Source organism: Staurois parvus, unplaced genomic scaffold, assembly GCF_062004578.1.
Source record: "Staurois parvus isolate SC_StPar_1 unplaced genomic scaffold, SC_StPar_1.0 ptg000022l, whole genome shotgun sequence".
Taxonomy (NCBI): domain Eukaryota; kingdom Metazoa; phylum Chordata; class Amphibia; order Anura; family Ranidae; genus Staurois; species Staurois parvus.
The window spans coordinates 3,456,545-3,469,302 of NW_028317818.1; the positions used below are offsets into that span (position 1 = coordinate 3,456,545).

The following is a 12,758-nucleotide window of genomic DNA, read 5'->3' on the forward strand; positions in this document are numbered from 1 at the left end:
GAGTCAGAGTATGAAATTCCAGTTTGTAGCTCTTTTAGTCTCTTATTTCATTGTTACTTTTTTTTCTTTTTATTAAGACCTTCAACAGAGAGTGTTTTTTTTTTACTCTGCAGAGACAGCACCACTCAGTGTAGCAGGAAAAAGCTTTTACGGATTCCCCTCTGAGTTTACCCCCTTAGTTTATTATAATTGTTACAGCTTAGCTATACTCAGCCAATGCTGTTCAGGGAATTCTTGGGAAGTGATAGGTTTCCCTAAACATCATCAGGCTTAATTTTTTATCAGCCACAGCAATTGGTCTGGGGGTTGCAACATTAAGACTTATAAATTATGAGGCCTGAAAACCGCTGAGCTTTTTAGATTTCTGGGTTGGGCTGTTGGAGTCCCAGAAAAAATCTGCTGATCTTGCCAGCTGATAACTTCCTGTGCTCTGTACCTGTCATTCACTTTTATCAGTTACATTTTCCAGCTCTCTCTTACAGCTACAGAATTCCTTCCTATATGGATAGGGGAAGGTGTTTGTAGTCCTGTCCTAGGGTGACAAAGCTGCATCCCCATAGAAACAGTACAGTGAGCACTGCCACCCCTAGGGAGAAATTGTGTTACTGGCAAGATCACCAGGTGGAAAAAAAAAAAAAAAAAAAAGGAAAAAACTGATAAAAAGAAAATGAATGCAGTCACTTGCTAGGGATTCATAAACTGCAATGTTAAATATATATTCTTGAATTTAGAGATGCTTTAAAACGATCGTTATACTTAAAATCTTATTGTGATTCAGCTTTAACATTCTACTACCCTCCATAACCATACTAAACAAAATATATTAGTGTAGCCAAGGGCATTGTCAATGACAAATGCACTGTGACGCAATGTTAAGACAGACCTTGATGCAAAATGCAAGGTCTTCTTAATACATCAGGTCCCCCTCTTCATCACAAACAGCAGATTTAGGTAAAAAAACAAACAAAAAAATAACAAACAAAAAAAAAAAGGTGAAAACTGGTAATGCTGAATATAACAGTACCAAGCAGGATTGTGTTGTCTCTATAATTTATGATACACATACTCGGTGTCCTCTGAGACCACAAGGGGCAAAAGACAGAGGTAACACATATTAACTACTGTATCTTCCTTACAGTTTTTATCTTTTATTTGTTTTTTTGTACTGTAAAGTTATCTGTGACCAGAGAAGGCTCCTTAATATATTAGGTGGACCTTGAGTTTTTACTGCAAGGTCTTAATTTAAAAAAAAAAAAAAGGCATCAAACACTCCTATCCTTTGCAGCCAAGGAAGGTGCCATTTTAGCTTCTGTAGGATTTGCAGTTGACATGGTGCTGCACATGCGATCAGCTATGACACCAACCACTTGATAGCTTGATAGTTTGCATGAGAGATGACATAAGCACGCTGGTAACAGTAACCGTTATCACCAGAGGTGTGCCCTGAATGTAATTGTTAAATCAGCGGGTTTAGTTCTGTTTTGTCAGTTGTTACGTCTTACTTTAAGAGCAAAGTTAATCTTTTTTTCTAATTTCCAGCTCCCCTATATACCAATATACAGTACTAATAGGGCCAATTCACACTGACTTGCGCTAAAATGCATGTACATTTCCATCCATTTTAGTCATGTTTTAAAGTGCGCTGACGTCCATTGACATACATTTTGACGTCCATTGACATACATTTTGCATTTTAGGGCAACACAACGCAACATTATCTTGTGAATATGTAACATTGGGAATTGTTTTTTAGATGTCCTTCCGTTCATCTGCATTTTAAAGCTGCGCTAAAATGCACTGGTGTGAATTGGCCCTTAATGTACCTCTGCTGCAGAAAAATAAAAGCTTTCTTTTTAGAAAATATTTTTTAGAACAAGGCCTTCCCTTTGCCCCATGGTGTGCTCCATAGAAAAGTTCATGACTTCCAGGTATGTAGATTTAGGACATAAAACCAGTAAGACACAGAAAGCAGCTCACCAGCTAACCTCTTTAGCACACACACACTGCACCCATCAACTATGTTTGCATGGCATCCCTTCCAGCATGAATTTGCATGGCATGTCAATGTAGGCTGCCACATCTGCAATGTTTGCAAGGCATTCTCAGCGTCCCTCCAGATGGGCCTGGGTAACATGCTAAACTTTCTGGGGCCACATGCGACCTGCAAGTTGTGGGTTGGACACCCCTGTTGTAGTGCAAGGGCCTGCCTGATTGGACACAGAGTGAATGGAAAGATAGGTGGGTCCTCCTATTCTTCAATTTTGGTAAATCTAGAGGAAATTGTACTGCCAGCTCCTAAATGCCTGGAAGAGACTGGTGGCACATCTGCACACACACCATTAAAGAAAAAAAAATGGCAGTACGAAAGAGGGGTGAAGGAGGTAATTTATAAAGGATTAATTGAAAATGAAAGATAGACACTGATATGTTGCCATGCTGCTCCACATACTAACTATTCTATGTATGTTTTGATACATTCCCCTCATTGTATTTTACAAATGTTTTCCTCCAAAATATACAGTATGGATACAAACCGTATTTATGTTGTGTGAACATTCAAATTGGCCAGTAAAATACTCAGAAACATGTGAAAACATACTAAAAACCTGCTTACCCAAAGGTGTATTCAGACAAACAAATTGCAAATCAAACCAAAAATTCTCAACATCTTGAAAGGTTTCTAAATGGTAAGAACGCTTTTCAAAAGGTAGACTTGCTTGAGCTAAATTGTAGTGAGGATCACAGGCAGTTGTATCAACAATTGTTGCACTTTTTTTCACAAACACAAATATCTGTTGTGGAGAAAAATAGGAAAATACGCATATTTTAATGCATAGGCTAATTAACGGTTTCAAGGGTATACTGAATTTAAAAAAAAATAAATGTGATGGAGGTAAAACTTTTCAAAGTCAGGCCAGTCTATGGTAACCTTTAAAGTTTTTCTTTGTAACAGGAAAGCATAGTCAGTGGAAGTCAAGTGCATCAGACACTTTCTTGAATGTTGTCGTTCCTTCACAGACAAATCTTGGCGAGGGATTTATGTACCTGTCAGAACCAGGTACATGAATCTCTTATGTGAAGAGGGGCAGGAGTCTCTATACTCAGTGCATGTTCAGCCGCTTGCTACCTAGGACACTGTTGGCTCAGCAGCCTACCATGTCATAACAACTGATGACTCCTCCATAACTGCGTTAATCTGACAAATGGAAGATTCCCCAGCTGACAGCTAAAGGAAACACAGGGGTGGGGATGCTGGCTGGCATACTTTTCCACATATGGTGATTAGCATATTTAGGTATTGACATGAGCCAACCATCCCCGCTCCTTTGTTTACCTTCAGCTGTCAGTCACTGAAACTTTCGGCTGGCAGCTGAATGGGGCTAGTGATATGTCATCAGTTAGAATGACACTGGCAGCTGCCAGCTTCATAGCAACCAAGGAGCTACTGTACTGGAAGTTGTCATATCCATGACACCTTCCCAGCACAAAATGCCCCACTAGGAACACTGATGTTTCTCTGTATACCAACTCAGTGTTGGTCTTAATTACTGTCAGCTTGCTGATCTGCAAACTGGTGGTTATTCTATTTGATCCGTCACAGTCATTGCAATGGATTCTAAAAGTGAAGGTTATAAGAACCACCTGCATCTGGCATGTTTGTTGGAAAATTTTAAGAAACTCTCATAAGGCTTTCCAAAATTGGGCGCAAGCCATTTTAAAGGGGCTATACCACCAAAGGTGTTGTAACTGCTTTATTACATTCCCCTAGTGTATTTTCAATAAGGTCATATTTTAAGGTGCTATTGCAGTGTTTACCACAACCTTTTCACTGCCAGAGGCACGGTTGTGTTTTTGGCACACACGTTTAAAAAAAATATATTATAGGCTTGAAGATTACTTAAGCATTATATATTTATTGAAAGCAGAAAACCTGCAGAACAAAATAGTGGCAGTTCTAATGTTTTATGGCACTTGATATTTGCACAATGATATATCAAGTGCAACAGTCAACTAAACTGTATTTTAGGGCACACAAGCACAATATATTACACATTTTTTGAGGTTAAAAAATAAAAGACGAAGCTGAGCCGATTAAATAGATATCCAACATGTCAAGCTTTAAAATTGTGCACACCAGAAAAACAACAATCATGCTGCATTAGCTTCTTCCTTGGCCCCAGCAGCTAGGGAAAGTGACGCATGAAACAGGAAGTGAAGTTATACATGGTCACTTCTGTGTTCTTTGCAGCTAGGGGAGATCAGCAAAGAGGCGTATGATATAGGTTAGTGGCAGTAAAAGGTTTAATGCTATTTTTAAGGGTGACTTTCACATTTCTAGATGTTTTTATATATTTGTCACTGTATTCAATACATAATTTTGTAGATAATCCACTTACAGGGCCTTGAAAAAGTATTTATACCCCTTGAAATTTTCCACATTTTGTCATGTTACAACCAAAAATGTAAATGTATTTTATTGGGATTTTATGTGATAGATCAAAACCAAGTGGCACACAATTGTCAAGTGGAAGGAAAATGATAAATAGTTTTAAAATTTTTTACAAATAAATATCTGAAAAGTATGTTGTGCATTTGTATTAAGCCCCCTTTACTCTGATATCCCTAACTAAAATCTAGTGGAATTAATTGCCTTCAAAGTCACCTACTTAGCAAATAGAGTCCACCTATGTGTAATTTAATTTCAGTATAAATACAGCTGTTATGTGAAGCCCTCAGATGTTTGTTAGAGAACATTAGTGAGCAAACAGCATCATGAAGGCCAAGGAACACACAAGACAGGTCAGGGATAAAATTGTGGAGACGTTTAAAGCAGGGTTTGGTTATAAAAAAAATATCACATGTTTTGAACATCTCACGGAGCACTGTTCAATCTATAATCTAAAAATGGAAAGAGTATGGCACACTTGCAAACCTACCAAAACATGACCATTCACCTAAACTGACAGGGCAGGCAAGGAGAGCATTAATCAGAGAAGCAGCCAAGAGGCCCATGGTAACTCTGGAGAAGCTGCAGAGTCTCACAGCTCAGGTGGGAGAATCTGTGCACAGGACAACTATTAGTTGTGCACTCCACAAATCCAGCCTTTCTGGAAGAGTGGCAAGAAGAAAGCCATTAGAAGTCCTGTTTGCAGTTTGCGAGAAGCCATGTGGGGGACACAGCAAACATGTGGATGAAGGTGCTCTGGTCAGATGAGACCAAAATTGAACTTTTTGGTCTAAAAGCAAAACACTATGTGTGGTAGAAAAGGAACACTGCACATCACCCTGAACACACCATCCCCACTGTGAAACATGATGGTGGCAGCATCATGTTGTGGGGATGTTTTTCTTCAGCATGGACAGGGAAGCTGGTCAGAGTTGTTGGGAAGATGGATGGAGCCAAATGCAGGGCAATCTTAAAAGAAAACCTGTTAGAGTCTGCAAAAGACTTGAGACTGGGCTGGAGGTTCAACTTCCAGCAGGACAACGACCCTAAACATACAGCCAGAGTTACAATGGAATGATTTAGATCAAAGCATATTCATGTGTTAGAATGGCCCAGTCAAAGTACAGACCTAAATCCAATTGAGAATCTGTGGCAAGACTTGAAAATTGCTGTTCACAGACACTCTCCATTCAATCTGACAGAACATGAGCTATTTTGCAAAGACGAATGGGCAAAAATTTAACTTTCTAGATGTGCAAAGCTGGTAGAGACATACCAAAAAAGACTTGCAGCTCTAATTGCAGCGAAAGGTGGTTCAACAAAAGTATTGACTCAGGGAGGCTGAATACAAATGCATGCCACACTTTTCAGATATTTATTTGTAAAAAATGTTGAAAACCATTTATCATTTTCCTTCCACTTCACAATTATGTGCCACTTTGTGTTGGTCTCTCACATAAAATCCCAATAAAATACATTTATGTTTTTGGTTGTAACGCGACAAAATGTGGAAAATTTCAAGGGGTACGAATACTTTTTCAAGGCACTGTAAAACTGGACCAATTAGCCAATACGTAAGTAGTGACAAGGATGTTTTCAAAATAACGTCAAAGGAAACGTGCATTGATTTGCATATGTACTTACTACTAATGATAGTAAGATTTTATTAGATGTTTAATTACACTTATCTACCCCAAGAAGTTCTACAAGAGCTGAATTCTTTCCATTTATCCAGAAAGGACCATTCAGTGATTTATGCCTTGGGTCCTCAACGTCATTCAAACTGAGAGCAAAATACTGTAATCTAAGGGAGATATTACCACGGACACACACATAACCAAAAAGGTATTTTACCTAAGCCCGATCGCTGAAAGCTCTATTCTGATTGATATTTTTGGCTGGTAAACTCTGCCTAATAATTAAGCATTTTAGTGTTAAGGGAAACCTTAGGGCTCAGTATATTATTACATTTGTCAATAACAGCTTATGGTGCAAAGCCTACATATTGTATTATAATTAGAGAAATCTTCAGTTCAAAATGCATTTGGGCCTACATGTGTGACTCTGATATACTCAAACACTGGAAATTCTTTTCCAAGCCTTAACTGTTCAGCGCTAAAATTCATAAAGTGACTGATGTGAGCGTTATATTGCGCCAAAAGTGATCACAGTATATGATTAAGTGTACCGTCAAATAATGACGTATAGATTGGTGATTTACACAAGCAACGTGACTTCAGCATTTAATAAACTGTAATTATGACATAAAATCAATAAAATTAAAATCTGGAAAGACATCAAAGAGTCCAAAATAATCCGTGGGATCCGTGCACGTGACTTCCGTGATAAGAATCAGTAATGTTATTGCACTCATCAGAAGCGCAATATTATTGCGCATGTATATATGTTATCCTCTGTGGTCATCTGGGTTCAGGCAAGGATTAGGGATCATTTGGCAAACAGCATACAAGGCACAACTCCAGACCTCACTCACAGGACCCTCTCAGTATCCAGGAACAGCTCCTCAATACTCCATCACCACCGGATAATAAAGCTCAAAATTGGGATGTTTCCACAGGAAAACCAAAATGGACGCCGGCCTTCCATGCGGCCTCTGCAGCGTGACGTCAATACGGCAAGGCTCCTCTCTGACGCGTTTCATGCGCATGCACGTTGTCAAAGGGATCTGCCTGCCGCTGGCGTCTTTGCTATGCAAGGCCACTTGGAAGGCCGGCGGCCATTTTGGTTTTCCTGTGGAAACATCCCAATTTTGAGCTTTATTGTCCGGTGGTGATGGAGTATTGAGGAGCTGTTCCTGGATACTGAGAGGGTCATGTGAGTGCGGTCTGGAGTTGTGCCTTGTATGCTGTCTGTGTGCTAGATGATTCCTAATCCTTGCCCGAACCCAGATGAACACAGAGGATAACATATATACATGTGCTATAATATTGCGCTTCTGGTGAGTGCAATCACATTATGGATTCTTATCACGGAAGTGACATGCACGGATCCCACAGATTACTTAGGACTCTTTGATGTCTTTCCAGATTTTAATTCATATTGATTTTATGTCATAATTACAGTTTATTATACACTGAAGTCACGTTGCTTGTGTAAATCACCAATTTATACGTCATTATTTGACGGTACACTTTATCATATACTATGATCACTTTTGGCGCAATATAGCTCTCACATCAGTCACTTTATGAATTTTAGCGTTGCATTATTTATATATTATTTAGTTTGAGGATACAGAGGTTCATCCTAAATGCTAGCAGCTGTTGTACAACTAAATGCTCACTTTTTCTCCATTTTCTTATAACTGTTCAGTATTGAACCATCATAACGTAGCACTCTATTCCATTTACTTCTGCATCTCCAGCTGTTATACACACTAGAGCATTTTACCACACATGAGAAAATACTATACCTGATCTTTTTCTTGAAATTTTTCAGTTGGACCAAACTGCAATAAACCCATGCAGTTCAGTTTCTGAAGCCCCTGAAACACTGAGAACACATACCGCCTGTGGAGGAAAAATATAAAGATTAATGCAGAAACTAATTACTAAAACCATTACCGTTTGTGGCAAACATTTGCTAAGTTTGTGCAAAATTGATCTGGGTCCACCCCTCTCCACTTCAGCTTTTATTTCATGTAACAGCTGAATAATAAAAGCAAGATTCAGTACTATCACATACCTTTTGTATAGCAGCTGTTGACGCATTGGTCTTGGTAGGTGTCTGATCAATGTGTGCTTTTTTATGGAATCATTTAAATAATCCTCAAGGTTGTCAACCTAAAACATGCCAAGCAAAGTAAAACACAGAGGATAGTATAAATAAATGTAACATTTATAATAAATTATCAATTAATGGACAACTACACCTTTGTTTCATCAATCAATGTAATGAGCCTAGCACACTTATTAAATCCTCAATACAGCTGCTATACCTCTAGTCCACATAGATTAAGATTTTGCCATGGTCCGCCTTGCTTAGCCAACCAAAATGGTGACTGCTGACATAAAAAAATTGGCCATCCAGGCTCCTGTGGAGGAACAAGTACACAAAAGTACTTAACCTGTGCTCTAGAAGTCCTAGAAGTCCGAGAGAGGGTAATGATGGGTAGTGTCAGTCAACCCATTTCCTCTGAGCCATGCTGCCCTGTCATCATGCTGGCCTGAACTCAGACTACTTCTACTCTGGATGATGCTCACACATCAAAACAGCCATTTTAGTTGGCCATACACAGATTGATGAACCAGCAGAAATGTTGGCACCCTTCCACTAGAAATTTGCTGATCCAAAAATTGAAGGAGTTGGCTGGATAATTATCACAGTGATCACAGCCAATGAGTTGCAGTCACTGCCTGGCAGCACCCAGAGGGAGACTTTTCCCTCTGTGCCGTTAGTGTGGCTTAATGATATAAATCTATTAGTGTACAGCCAGCTTTAATCCAGGAGAAAGGACCTCCCACTGCCACCAGAGAAAAGCCTATGACATTTTTTAACTAATCAGAAAACCGCAAGATGAAACGTATGAAGCAATATAAACTGATAAGAACTGATAAAAATATTCTGGTATGCAGCTTAAAGATTGTGGAGTGTATCAAATGCCTTCCTGGGGTATGTTCAGGGAATCACTGCTGTTATTATGTTTCCTTATTGTTACAAACGGTCATGGCTGTTGAGGTCCACTGAACAACATGGCCACCCATTTGGGAGGCTCAGTACATTTTTCCATCACAGTAGCTGCACCAGGAGGGAAAGGGGTAAGGGGCAGGGGCATTAGCTAAAGCTCATCTTTAATTGTAAAACAGAATTCCGACACAGTTATTTGAGGATCCCAGCTAAATGTCTGCAGTAGTTTCATTACTATAAAATGTGTTCTATTATTTATTTGAGTTGTAGTCAATGATTTGCTGGAATGTTGTATGAATATTTTAGTTTTACCTTGAAGATATATTATTTTCGGCCAATGCTATTTAGTCTATAAATTATGCTAAAAATATAATCGTAATATATTTAAAATATATTACCTTGTAGCTGACTTGAACTATTTGTATGAAGATTGAAAGGGGCAAACAGAGCAGGATGTCACTAACAACCACCCATCCAGGTCCAAAGTCAGAGTGAAGAGAGGCAGGAGGCACACATCTTTTCCAAGACTCCTCATCAACATATACTAAAAGAAAAGCAGTGTTACAAGATAATTCTAGTAATGATTCTAACAGCCATACTCAAAAAAGGTATATGTACAAAGCATTACATATTCCAAACTAATCTTACACTTGGACTTTAGACAGTCTCCCATTCATCTCATTCATTTGAGAACCTGCCCCTATAAAGTGTACAGTATGTCCAGGCACAAATATAATAACAAGGTAATTCTCTTCACTATATACACACACACACACACTTCTTGTTTAATCCCTGTGCAACTAAGACTGCTTTCGTTCTCCATGGTCCCACTGAATGTAGGCACATGGCCAACCTCTCTTGCTCACTCAAGATGGAATTAAGACTATGGATTAGGGATCCGGAGGACACAGCGGAACACCGATTGCTGTACGGGACCGGCTGTGTGAGGTCCCGATTCATGTGATCACTGATTGGCCAATCAGTGATCACATGAATAGTAGCAAACAAGCTGTCACTTCCTGACATCATTGCTTACTACTTGTGAAATCTGGTACTATTCACAACAGCCTTGTACCATGTGACCAGCTGTGACCAATCACAGCTCTCACAGTATTTCTCAATGGCTGCAAGAATGCAGCCAGAGAGATGGAGAAATGATTGCTTTTACAGCCTTAATGGGTGTAAAAGCAATCAGTGTAAAAAAAGAAAAAAAAAATCTTCATCACCCCCCATAAGTAGTAAGGTGACACTAGACAAAATATATATGACTTTCCTTTAAACAAATAAAATAAATAAAATAAAATAAATAAAACCAACACAAAAACATCAAACCATGAAGAATTGTCCAAAATCCCACATTGTCCAAAAATACAAAATATAAAAATCAAAAAAATATAACAAAAATAATCCCCACAGGTGTAAAGTAAAAAACTGATTCTTCTTCTTTCATCACCAAAAAAACCTTCTTAATATCCACAAATCCTGATGTTCATACACCTCAAAAAGGAAAAAAAACTCGACATAGTGTCATACCTTAAATAATATTAAAACACACGTGCCACTCACTGTGCAGCATGCAAAATATTTTTTGTAAATGTGTATGCTCTGAACGAGTGTCTATACACATGTAAATATATAAGTGAATATCAGTAAAGGTGAAACACATTCACATGGAATGTAAAATACAATGTGTGAAAACCACTCCAAAAATATCACTGCCAGTGTATATCACCACACCCTATATATATCAGTGATAGCCAAAAACCACTCTTCAAACTCTTATGCTGATGGGTAATTACCCTATAGAAGAAACAGCAGGGCAAGACACCACTCTGGGTTAATTTCTCCTCACAACGATTTTCTCTAAGACTAGGGCCACTTCCTCCACCATCCTCAAGAAAATCAGTCACAGTATATAAAAGATATTATTTATTTATATTTTGTATTTTTGGACACTGTGGGATTTTGGACAATTCTTCATGGTTTGATGTTTTTGTGTTGGTTTTATTTATTTTATTTTATTTATTTTATTTGTTTAAAGGAAAGTCATATATATTTTGTCTAGTTGGCCTTCAAGGGTGGAGGTGGATAACTTTTCTGGGATACTATAGGGTGTAAGTGTTGCTATATAGAATTACAAGTACAGTGACACTGAACTGCTCGGGTGACGGTATGTAAAAAACAAAACAAAAAAACCCCCCCATAAATAAGAATATAAAACAATTTAAAAATTTTGTTTTGAAAAATTATAAATTTTTGGTTATAAACTAATTTGGGTTATTTTCTTTTACTAAAAAGAATACACTTTGGCCACAATTTATGAAGAAAGATTATTTATTTGCTAAATTTTATAAGAACACTTTTTTTTTAAATGTTCGGACTTTTTCATTGTTATAGCAAAAAATGAAAATCCCAGTGGTGAATAAATACCACCAAAATAAAGTTTTATCTGTCTCAAAAAAATGCTAAAAAAAATCAAATGGGTACAGTGTTGCATAACAACGCAATTGTCATTCAAAGTGTGATAGCACTCAAAGCTGAAAATTGGCCTGGACAGAACGGGGGTGAAAGTGACTGGACTTGAAGTGGTTAAGTAGTGGATGTGTATAGATAATTTTTGAGAATAAGGATATCATTTAGTCATTTAAATGCCACTTTAAAGACCCTACAAGTAAAGAAAAATACCTGTTGGTATTTTGGAAGTGCACGTGGGACAGCTTTGAATTTCTGACATGATCAGCAGGTATAATTTTGCACTTAACTGACATACCAAAAAGATCTCAATGGTATATTTAAGAGATCAAGGTAGCAAATATAAGTTCATTGTCTTTTGTATTTCTATCCACACTTACAGTAAAGTTTCTCTGGATTAGTTATACCAGAATTGTTAGTGCCAGTTAAGTTCTAACTTAAAAGGCAGAAAAAAAGTAAAAAATATGGTACACAGAATGTAAAATATGGCATCCTTTGGTAGCCTTAGGGGTATGTATATCATGTGGATACATCATCTAGGAAATGATGGTTCCTTACTACACTTGGCATGAAGAATACCATAAATTGATTAAAAAAAAAAAAGATAAACCTAAGTAAGATTTACTATACAGAAAGAAAACAAGGTACCAGGTTCTAGCTTTTCCCCATTTCCAGTGTTTGATGTGCATTCTTCTATATTAGCAGCTGTATTACAATTTTCAACACCAGGGTCTGGAGCATTGTCTGCGTCAGAACAGCTGTCTGTAAGGTGGCATGGTGGCAGCATTGCGTTCTCACACTTTTTATCTTGAGTATTACTAGATGGTGGCTTGCTGTCTGGTGTTTTCTGCTGCTGCAATTTATGCAAGGGGTGACCATAGACAATATACCAGAGATAGAAGTGAGTTATTTTTAAGCGTGGCATTTTTGGAAGATAACCAAGTGTTCGGCCAAGTCCAGGAACTGTGGAGGAAAACATATTAAAACATTAATAGCCTAAAACACATGTTCACAGATAAATTAATCAAAAGTAATGCAAAAAATAAGATATATGAAGTATACGTCCAGACAATTAGAACCTCTGTTGTGTTTTACGGTTAGCTGTGCGTTTCCTTTAGATTTGGTCCTGCAAAACCATTGTCACCAGGAATTTTTTTTCTGTGGAGTAGGGGGAAGGTTAGACCCCCTGCAA

General features: G+C 38.0%; 1 protein-coding gene across 2 annotated transcripts in view; it reads right to left on the bottom strand.

Annotated features, from left to right (window-relative positions):
- The window catches only part of GTF3C1 (general transcription factor IIIC subunit 1), a 199,708-nt gene that overhangs the window by 100,703 nt on the left and 86,247 nt on the right, over window positions 1–12,758 (bottom strand). For both annotated transcript variants that reach the window (XM_089691990.1, XM_089691993.1), the window contains 5 exons: window positions 12,215–12,529; window positions 9,493–9,638; window positions 8,153–8,250; window positions 7,881–7,977; window positions 2,615–2,792 (listed from right to left, as the gene is read on the bottom strand). In XM_089691990.1, the coding sequence (XP_089548116.1) occupies window positions 2,615–2,792; window positions 7,881–7,977; window positions 8,153–8,250; window positions 9,493–9,638; window positions 12,215–12,529 (834 nt within the window). The remainder of the gene's footprint in view (window positions 1–2,614; window positions 2,793–7,880; window positions 7,978–8,152; window positions 8,251–9,492; window positions 9,639–12,214; window positions 12,530–12,758) is intronic.